Genomic DNA, 11565 nt, shown 5'->3' on the forward strand with positions numbered 1-11565 from the left:
AACTTCTGTGTTATTTAGATAGCTCAGCTTGTAAACTTCATCAAAATGAATAACTCAGTGAGATGGTGATCCGGTTTCCACTGGGAGCTTGGCCTCCAGCTGTAAGCTAGTTAAAAGGAGTTTCCCCGGTGCATGGTCTTAGGGTAGTTCTGTATGACCATAAGACTTTCGGGAGTTTATCTGCACAAATCTTTTTGGATTCTTCTAACCTTTTTTTGAGTCCCTGGGGGATTGTTCTATTTGTTACTTCCACTTGTCCATTTCCTTGGGGTCCGTCACTGAAGATCTTTTGTGCTTTATTCCGAGCTCTTTGAGATATGCTTCAAAATTGGAGCCTATGAATTGGGGCTTGTTATCTGAGACTAACACCACTAGGATCCCAAATCTCATCACAATGGCATCCATAAAATTGATGCAATCTTGCTGATTGACAGTTCTCATTGCTTTAGCTTATGCCCATTTCATCATATAATCAATTGCAATAAGCACGTATCGGAGATCCCCTTTAGCCCGGGGGAAAGGACCCATGATATCGATTCCCCATATGGCAAAAGGGATTGGGAAGAAAACTAAAGCTGGGATATCCAGGCTCTGCTTTGGTACGTTACTAAAGATCTGGCATTGTTTATACTTTTTCACCAACACAATAGCATCGGTGTGGATTATGGGCCAGTAATATCCCTGCCAAATTACCTTGTAGGCCAAGTAGTTTTTGGCTAGTTGGTCTCTGCAGATTCCCTTATGTACCTCCAGGAGGTAGTAATCCGTCTCATCCAGATCTACACACTTGAGGGTTGAAGCAGAGAAGGTTCTTCTGTACAGTTGGTCATCTTTGAGGAAGAAATGAGTTGCTTTGTGCTTCAAATATCTAGCCTTGTTTTTGTCCCCTGGGAGTGTTCCATGTTTCAAGTTGGCTATGAAGGGGGTCTTCCAGTTCTCCGGGCTGTTGTCGCACAAGATTTCAACTTTTTCAATGCTTAGGGCCAAGAGTTCTTCGAAATATACTGAGGAGCTCATATCTGAAGAGTTCTGTACTCGCTTGGAGAGCTCATCTGCCTTGGTGTTTTCCTCTCTTTTCATTTGGAAAATGGTTGAATTCGGGATGGTTGTGCTAGTTTATAGTCTTTGGCGATGATAACTCCAGTGTGCGGGCTGCTCCTTCTAACGTCGTGCCTGGACCCTTCTTACGGTTATGGTGTAGCTGTGGTGGGGTGTCTGCAAAATAACATCGTAGAGGGGTTTATGCCCCACGGCGCCTCCAGTTTGAGAGTAAGAACTCACTTTGGAAAGATGAAGATAGATAAGAATGCAAGGTGGCTATGTGTGTATATTTATGTGTAAGAGAGCATAACCCCTAAATCCCTTCTCATTGGGTGTATATTGGTTATTGAGGCATTTCCAGGAAGCAATCAATAAGATCTCTAACTTAGATGAGCAGGAAGCTTTGAGCATTTTTTGGAAAAACTTAGACACGTAGCATAACGAAAGGTACATTATGGAACTGATAAATAAGGAACCTCAAAGCCTGGATGCTGCTATTTCAGGGCTGTCAACTTCATCAAAGAGACGGATGTGCTCCAAGCTATGAGGATGACCCAGAATGGGGGATCCAAGAGCAAGAACTCTGATGACCGACCGAAAGGGGGTTACCATCAGGACAAAAAATTCAAACAAAGCCAGCAAACTCACATGGTGCATAAAACTTTTATATTCTAGAGACTTGGTCCTGGAACGGAATCCAGGCATGACCCAGGACCAACCAAGCAAGCCAGGGAGCCCAGTTAGGAGCCAGATTGAAATCCACTAAATCAGAACCAAGGGGAAATCCTGAAGGAGATTAAAGATAAGCCATTCTACTATCCACCAAAACCAATGCAGACTTCCCCGGAGAGCCGACCCTACAATCGATAATGCGATTATCATGAAACACATGGCCACAAGATGGAGAATTTCCTATCTCTCAAGTACTTCATCGAGGAGAAAATTAAGAAAGGGAACCTGAGCTAATAAATATCTCGGGATACTAATCAGAATGGAGAAGGATAAAAAAAGAGCAATAATATGGTGAATGTAGTCCTGGGAGACTCCCAATCATCCCCCCATAACTCGGACCCATGGGATGAGGTCCTCTCTATTTAGTCATTCCCGAAGATGATCAGCTCTTTTAGCAACAAAGATTATGAAGGGGTTAATCCTAATCATAATAAGGCTTTGGTAGTAACTCCGGATATTTTCGACAAAGAAGTCAGGAGAATGCTGATAGACAACGACTCCTCAATTAATATTCTCTTTAATCATACTGTGGATCGTATGCAGCTGGGGAGTGTCCACTTAAATGAATGCCGGGAGGACCTACTCTATGGATTTAGAAACAACTTGGTCCCGATCCAGGGGACCCTGGACCTGCTTGTTCTATTTGGAACTACTCCCAACCAAGTCACCCATGTTATAAAATTCTATAAGATCAATACTCCTTCATCCTACAATGGCATAGTTGGGCGCCTGACTCTAACCAGGATGCAAGCAAAAACCTCTATATCCCACCTGAAAATCAAGTTCTGAACCCTAATTGAAGTCGGAGAAGTCAAAGGAGATTATGAAGTCGCAGAAAGATGCTATATCCAAGCCCCGGTCATGGCACAAACTCGCCAAGTTAATAAGAGGAAGGCCATAGTTCTCCGAAAACATCAAAGCCATAAAAAGCATCTCCCCTGCTCAAGGGAAGAATTGGGAAAAGAAGTTCAAGTTATTAAATCCAACCCGGATCCAAAAGCAACCAAGCAAGGATTGAAAGAACCAAAAAGTAACCAAGTCATGGTAGTGGTCGAAGCATACCCGGTTTCTGACCAGGACGATCCTACTATGCAAGCAACCAACTTTGAAACATATCAACCAAAGGAAAGCAACCAAGAAAGGGCATCGACCCACGCTCAAGTCTACATGAAAAAGAATGCTGAAGCCCGGATCCAACAGATGGTATTCACCCAGGACCAAACAAAGGTGGAGGCTGAAGTAGAAAAAAAATGATCCTGATTGATGAAAGCAATCCTTCCAAGAAGGTGAAGATAGGGTCCGGGCTTGAAACAGTTTTTAAGGAAGAGTTGATATCATTGCTCCGAGAGTATGCTGATGTATTTTCCTGGAGCTCAAAAGACATGCCCGGGTTGCATAAATCCATAATAATGCACATCCTGGATGTGAACCCGGACATGAAGCCGGTTAAGCAAAAGAGAAGGAATTTTTGCCCCGGAGAGGCAGAAGGTGATAGATGAAGAGGTGGAGAAATTGCTCATAGTAGATATTATATATGAAATCAAATACCCGGAGTGGCTGGCTAATATAGTTATGATGAAGAAGCCCCATGGAAAATGAAAAATGTGTGTGGACTACACCGACCAGAATGACGCATGCCCAAAGGATCCCTTCCCTATGCTAAACATAGATCAACTAATAGATGCCACCCTCGGGCACCTCATGTTAAGCTTCATGGATGCCTTCTCTGGGTACAACCAAATCAATATAATTCCAAAAGACATCCCAAAGACAACATTCATCACCCACAAAGCAGTCTATACATATATCATGCCACCCTTTGGATTGATGAATGCAGGCTTAACCTACCAGAGGGTAATGAATAAATTTTTTAAGTCCCAGCTCGGAAGAAACTTGGAATCCTATGTTGATGATATGCTCACAAAATCCACAACGGTCATATTGGGGATCTTAAATAATACTTCGATAATTTAAGGAAACATGCACTAAAGCTGAATCCAGAGAAATGCATCTTTGGAGTGGGAGCATGCAAGTTTCTTGGATTCATGATAAGAAAACGGGGGATTGAAGCCAATCCTGAAAAAGTAATGGCAATCCAAGAGATGAAGGCTCTCCAAACCCAGAAGGATGTGCAGAAGCTAGCAAGGTCACTAGCAGCACTTAGGAGATTTGTATCAAAGATAGATACGAGCGACACTAATTCGAGAGGAAAATGGAAAATAATAACCAGTATATTATGTAATCTAAAAACTAAAGGATGCCAAGACCAGTTACCGAAGTTTGGAAAAATTTCCCTTTGCCTTGGTTACGGCATCAAGAAAGCTCATACGTTACTTTTAAAGAAGGGAGATCTGGGTCATTACTGATCAGCCCTTGAGGAAGATAATACATAAACCAGACATCTCGGGAAGGCTTGTGAATTGGGCAGTGGAGCTAAGTCAATTCAATCTAAACTTCATTCCCAGGACTGCTATAAAGGCCCAGGCACTTGCTGATTTCATCATTGAATACAACTTTCTAGAATCTAAGCCAACACCTATGAACATTGACCCAGGAAGCAACCAAACTCTTAACCTGAGAGCCCGGACTTTGAAAGTCGACAGATCTTCAACAAATAAAATTTCAGGAGTCGGACTCATCCTGAAGAGCCCTGATGGCTTCATGATCCAAACTGCTATACCCTTTGGCTTCCCAATAACAAACAACCAAGCAGAGTATGAGGCTCTGGTCGCAGGACTGAAACTTTCAAGGACCCTCAGGGTGCAGGACCTAAATATCTACAGTGACTCCCAGATCGTAGTCAAGCAAATAAATGGAGAATACATAGAAAAAGATCATATATTGGCCTAGTACCAAGCTTTGGTACAGAGCTACCTTACCTTGATACCGAGACACCAAATCCTAAAAAATCTGTAGGGAAAAGAAATCAGAGGCTAATGCCCTATCCAAACTAGTCCAGAACTCATCAGACCTGAACTACTACATTTATTTTGAACAATTTTAAAAGCCAATTATAGACACTGATGAAGTCTTGGAGATAGAAAACACCCCGAACTGGATGACTCCATTCATCAACTACTTGGAAAAGGGACAGCTTCCAGAAGACAAAGGAAAAGCTCAAAGATTAAAGGCTAAGGCAACTAAGTTCTTTCTTGAAGAAGGACCACTCTATCGCCAGACCTTCTCCTTCCCAATCCTGAAATTTGTTGGCCCGACAGAAGCTAATTACTATTTAATGGAAGTTCAAGAGGGAATATACGAAGACCATATGTCTACAACGGCCCTGGCTTACAAAATTATAAGGCAAGGTTAGTACTGGCCCATCATTCACCAAGATGCTGTTGAGTTCTTAAAAAATGCAAACAGTTCCAACTATTCAGCAACGTGTCCCGACTCAACCCAGTCCTACCCTTCTCAGTCCTATCTCCAATCCCCTTCACTGTTTGGGGGACCTTTTCCCCCAGCCATAGGAGACATGAGGTATCTCTTAGTTTTCATCGACTACATGACTAAATGGGTAGAAGTAAAGGCAATGAGGACAATCAACCAGCAAGACTATATAAAATTGATGGACAATATTTTGATGAGGTTCGGGATCCCGAGGGTCCTGGTATCAAACAATGGACCACAATTTGTTGGGTCAGAATTCGAATCCTATCTTCAAAAGCGGGGAATCAAACACAAAAGTCATCATTCACATACCCTCAGGGGAACATACAAGTAGAAGCCATAAACAAAATCCTCCTCCGGGACATCGAGAAGAGAATTCGAGAAAGCAAGAGAAAATGGCCAGAAGAGTTGGCTAACGTACTATGGGCCTACAAGACCAGTCCCCGGACAAGCACAGGAGAAACTCCGTTCAAGCTAGCTTACTGGATAGAAGCAATGCTGCCAATCAAAGCGGGATCCCCTTCTCACCGACCAATAAACTTTGATGAAATAGCTAATGAGGAGATGCTAAGGACAAACATGGAAATCATTGATGAAGTCCGGGACCAAGCTATAGCAAGGATGTAAAAGTACAAGGAAAAGACAAAGGAGCACTTCAGCAAGAGGTCCAGGGTAAAAAACTTTCAAGTTGGAGACCTGGTACTTCGAGCCACAAAAACCTCGGATCCTACCAACACTAGAAAGATGATGCCTAAGTGGGAAGGGCCATACAAGGTGAAAGAAGTCTTAAGACCAGGGAATTATAAGCTAATGAATATGGATAAATCTGAGGTTTTTAACACGTGGCATGGACAAAGGCTTTGAAAGTTCTACCAGTAACAATTTACAAATCAACCATAAACTTGTAGCCTATGGCAATCAACCTCTTCATGATTCCATCTCTTGTATAAAAAATTAAAATTATTGAGAAGTATTTTTCATTTACTATTTGTTTTAAAGCATCTCTATAAGGCCCAACACAAGGATACCCGGGCAGCAGCCAAAAAATAAAAAAGCAAAACCACAACCCGGCTATGTTTGTAGAACCGGGTTAAAAGTAAAAATTTATACTTAAAATATTTTCTAAGTTCAAAAAGCATAAAAAAGCCAACAAAAACCCGACAAAGTTTGTATAACCGGGTTGAAAGTAAACATTTACACTTAGAATATTTTCTAAGCCCAAAAAGCACAAAAAAGCAAAACAAAAACTCGGTTATGTTTGTATAACTAGTTTGAAAATAAACATTTATACTTATAATATTTTCTAAGTCCAAAAAGCATAAACAATCAAACAACAACCCGACTATGTTTGTATAACCGGGTTGAAAGCAAACATTTACACTTAGAATATTTTTTAAGCCCAAAAAGCATAATAAAGCAAAACAACAACCCGTCTATATTTGTATAACCGGAATGAAAGCAAACATTTGCACTTAAAATATTTTTAAGCCCAAAAAGCATAAAAAATCAAAACAACAACCTGGCTATGTTTGTAGAACTGGGTTGAAAGCAAACTTTTACTTAGAATATTTTCTAAGTCCAAAAAGCATAGAAAAGCAAAACACCAACCCGACTATTACCACGAACCCAAGTTGGAAGCAAGAATTTGTACTTCAAATATTTTCTAAGAAAAAACAAACATTTCTACTCAAATACTTAATAAAGACAAACCAAGCGAAATCTATAAAATAACAATCTTGAGTGGAAACTAATTCGGTTAAAGTCAAATGTCACACGACATCCAGAATAACCAAAGTACGAAGAAATAAATAATTGTAAGGGCATAGCCCATAAAGCTTTGCAAAGCTGAGACCAATTGTCACACGACATCCAGAATAACCAAAGTACGAAGAAATAAATAATTGTAAGGGCATAGCCCATAAAGCTTTGCAAAGCTGAGACCAATCTAAAGGAAGCTGGGACTGGGACCATCATAGGGCTCCAGCTCTCCTTTGCGTTGCTCGATAGCAGCTTTTGCAACAAGGAACTCCTAAATAAAACTCAACCATGAAGCCACATGATCAGTCTTAACATGCTTCTCGGCCACAATCCAGGCTCTCTACACATTTGGAGCCCCGACTTGAGCAATAACAATGTTATACTATTCGCTTCCCTTATACTCGACAATGATGGCATCCTTGTCAAGATCTTTCTTAATAGCTAACTCAGCCTTAAGCTCCTCCAGATCCTTCTCCATATTGTCAGCCCGGTCTTTCTACGTCTTCACCAGCCCCTTCAACCCAGCTTCAACAGTCTTGAACGCCTCTCAGGCCTCATCAAGCTCATCAGGTTATCAGCCCGACCTTTCTCACCATCTGTTCTCTTGTTAGCTTGCCTTAACTCATTAAAAGCTATATTAGAGCATATAGCTATAACACTTCCCATCTACAATAAAGCAAACAAAAACTATAAAAGCCAAAAATAAGAAACTACTCGGGTCTCATAAATAAAATTAAAGATCAGCATACCTGACCCCAATGCCCAATCACCTTCTTAAAAGTAGCAGCCAACCCGAACCCCTCCATCTCATCTAGTCCTTATCAGGTGGGATATCTGACATGAAGTTAGCAAAATCAATAAGAGATTTGGTGCCAACTTTAACCGGCTCCCCATCTGGCCCCATTCCTTCACTTCAGAGTTATAAGTAACTTTCTTAACAATAAAAGTTTTACCCCTAGAAGGCTTGGAACCCGGGTTCTTCTTATTCTTCTTCTTCTTCTTGGGAGGATGATCCTCACCATCCGGGATATCCTGAACCAAATGCTCAATATCTAAGGGATACATACATGAATTCACAATATTTTATGGTGCAGAAGATTTAACACCCCCTTCAACATCGGTTGACCCAGAGTTGGCACCTGCAACACTTTTGGTCTTGAAGGCTAGGCCAAGGGTAATAAAAGCATAAATAGAGGAAGACATGACTACAGCGTGAGCCAGCGCGGGCGCGCTTACCTTCTCCCAAATCGGCGCGGCCGCGCGCTAGTTTAGCGTGGGCGCGCTAGTTTAGCGTGGGCGCGCTAGCTTAGCGCGGGCGCGCTAAGTTGACCCTGAATTTTTTTCTTTTTTCTAATTTTTTTGTGTTTTTCTTCTTTCTTCTTGATTCCTCTACCTACTAATGTATAACAAACTTGGGTTGCCTCCCAAGAAGCACTTTTTTACGTCATTAGCTCGACGTAGAAACTCGAGATCAAATGGACAACAAAACGGCAGTAATCATCTCACGATTTACCGTGTCACCATAGTAATGCTTCAACCTCTGACCATTTACCTTGAATTCTTGGCCCGGATCATTCTCAAAAATTTCCACCGCTCCATTTGGAAACATAGTTTTGATTATGAAGGGCCCTGACCACCTTGACTTCAACTTTCCAGGAAAAAGACAGAGACGAGAGTTAAACAAAAGAACTTGCTGCCCTGGCATAAACGATTTGAGCACTAGACCCCTATCGTGCCACCTCTTGACCTTCTCCTTATACATTTTGTTATTATCATAAGCTTGAAGTCGAAACTCATCGAGTTCATTCAATTGAAGCATCCTCTTCTTTCCAGCTGCATCCAAGTCATGATTCAACTTCTTCAAAGCCCAATACGCCTTATGCTCGAGCTCCACAAGCAAATGACACCCCTTACCATAAATAAACTGAAATGGCGACATTCCCAATGGAGTCTTGTATGCTGTTCGATACGCCCAAACAGCTTCATCAAGCTTCAAAGACCAATCTTTTCTCGATGGACATACAACTTTTTCCAAGATGCACTTGATCTCTTTGTTAGACACCTCGGCTTGACCATTTATCTGAGGATGATAAGACGTAGCAATGCGATGATTCATATTATACCTTTGCATCATAGCGGTGAACTTGCGATTGCAAAAATGCGACCCCTCATCACTGATTATGACTCTTGGAGTTCCAAACCTTGTGAATATCTGCTTGTGAAGAAAATTAAGCACCACCTTCATATCGTTTGTTGGCAACGCCTTAACTTCAACCCATTTCGACACATAATCAACCGCCAGCAAGATATACTGATTGTTACAAGATGAAATAAATGGCCCCATGAAGTCAATTCCCCAAACATTGAAGACTTCAAACTCAAGAAGCACATTAAGAGGTATCTCATCACTCTTAGACATATTACCCACACATTGACATCGATCACATTTCAAAACAAACTGATGAGTATATTTAAACAAGGTCTGCCAAAAGAAACCTGCTTGAAGAATACGAGCTGCTGTCTTTTCTCCATCATAGTGTCCTCCATAAGCCGTTGAGTGGCAATCTCGCAAGATCCCGCCCATTTTGCTGTAAGGAATACATCTCCTGATGATTTGGTCAGCTCCTTGTCAAAAAAATTTTTCATCCCACATATACCACTTCACTTCATGCAGAAACTTCTTCCTTTGAGCGTACGATAAGTCGGGAGGTATGATGTTATTCACAAGGTAGTTCACAATATCTGCAAACCACGGTTCTTTCTCTTGTATTCCAAACAGCTGCTCATCGGGAAAAGACTCATTTATCAATGTCTTGTCCAGTGAAGTAACATTAGGGTTTTCTAATCGAGATAGATGATCAACTATTTGATTTTCAGTTCCCTTTCTATCCTTGATCTCTAATTCAAATTCTTGAAGCAAAAGAACCCATCTAATCAATCTAGTTTTCGAGTCCTTTTTTTAGACAAGATATCGAATTGCAGTGTAATCAGTGAAAATTGTCACTTTAGTCCCAAGTAGATAAGATCAAAATTTTTCAAAACCATAGACAATAGCCAAGAGTTCTTTCTCCGTAGTAATATAATTCATTTGAACACCATTCAAGGTCTTACTAGCGTATTAGACCACATGAAATATGTTGTTCTTTCTCTGCCCAAGAACTGCTCCAACTATATAGTCACTTGCATCGCACATAATCTCAAAAGGTTCATTCCAGTCAGGTGCAGTTATGACATGTGTCGTGATTAAACTCTTTTTCAGTGTCTCAAAAGCGGCAAGGCACTCATCATCAAACTTGAAAGGGACATCTTTCTCTAGTAAACTGCATAAAGGCTTTGAAATCTTAGAGAAGTCCTTGATGAAATGCCTATAGAAACCCGCAAGACCAAGAAAACTGTGAATTCCCTTAACAGAAATAGGTGGAGGAAGATTTCCAATGACCCCCACCTTAGCTTTGTCCATCTCATGACCCTTACTAGAAACCTTGTGCCCAAGAATAATGCCCTATCGTACCATAAAGTGACATTTTTCCCAATTAAGAACCAGATTGGTCTCAACACATCTCTTGAGAACATGTCTAAGATTCTGCAAGCATTCATCAAAAGAATTGCCAAATACAGAGAAGTCGTCCATGAACACCTCCACATTCTGGCCAATCATATCAGAAAAGATGGCCATCATACATCTCTGAAATGTGGCTGGTGCACCAGACAGACCAAAAGAAACTCTTCTGAAGGCGAAAGTACCAAATAAACAAGTGAAGGTAGTCTTCTCCTGATCTTTTGGAGTGATACAAATCTGATTGTAACCCGAATATCCATCCATAAGACAGTAGTACTCGTGACCAACCAATTGGTCAAGTATCCGGCCAATGAAAGGCAGAGGGAAGTGATCCTTCCTCGTGGCCTTGTTCAGCTTCCTATAGTCCATACAAACTCTCCATCCCATGACTGTTCGAGGAGGAATGAGCTCATTCTTCTCATTAGCAACAACTGTGATACCTCCTTTCTTTGGTACACACTGACCTGGACTCACCCAAAAAACTGTCATAAATGGGATAAATAATCCATGCATCCAGCCATTTAAGAATTTCCTTCTTTACTACTTCCTTCATGATCAGATTAAATCTTCTTTGCTGCTCAACCGTAGGCTTGCTACCTTCTTCTAGAAGAATTTTATGCATACAATAAGAAGGGCTAATTCCCTTAATATCTGCTATGGTCCATCCAATTGCCAATTTGAACTCTCTTAGAATCCTCAAAAACTTCTCCTCGTCGCTACTTGAAAGTTCAGATGCAATAATAACAGGAAAAGTAGATGCATCACCTAAAAATGCATACCTCAAATGTTCAGGTAAAGGCTTAAGCTCAAGAGTAGGAACTTCCTCAATAGACGGATTGAGGCATTTAGGAGTTTTGTTCCATTCCTCCATTCCAAGAGATTCAAAAGGAATATCAATCTTCCTCTTCCATGGAGAAGCATTCAGATATTACAATTGTTCTTCACTTTCATCATCTTTATTGTCTGAATTCCCCAATAAGGCCTTCTCTAAGGCATCAGACCTTAGCAATTGATCAAGTTCTGAAGTAACCACATAATAGACTAGCTCCACTTTTAAGCACTCCTCATTTTCCGTAGGAAACTTC

General features: G+C 41.0%; 2 protein-coding genes across 2 annotated transcripts; one reads left to right on the plus strand and one right to left on the minus strand.

Moving 5' to 3' along the window:
- Positions 1–450: 450 nt before the first annotated feature.
- Positions 451–1080, minus strand: LOC141674087 (uncharacterized). The gene has a single exon (XM_074480811.1). The coding sequence runs from the start codon at positions 1078–1080 to the stop codon at positions 451–453; it is 630 nt and encodes a 209-aa protein (XP_074336912.1).
- Positions 1081–5286: 4206 nt separating this feature from the next.
- Positions 5287–5790, plus strand: LOC141674088 (uncharacterized). The gene has a single exon (XM_074480812.1). It carries the CDS (start codon positions 5287–5289, stop codon positions 5788–5790), a length of 504 nt encoding a protein of 167 aa, XP_074336913.1.
- The last annotated feature ends 5775 nt before the right edge of the window (positions 5791–11565 follow it).

This window comes from Apium graveolens, chromosome 7 (genome assembly GCF_009905375.1).
Source record: "Apium graveolens cultivar Ventura chromosome 7, ASM990537v1, whole genome shotgun sequence".
Lineage (NCBI taxonomy): Eukaryota > Viridiplantae > Streptophyta > Magnoliopsida > Apiales > Apiaceae > Apium > Apium graveolens.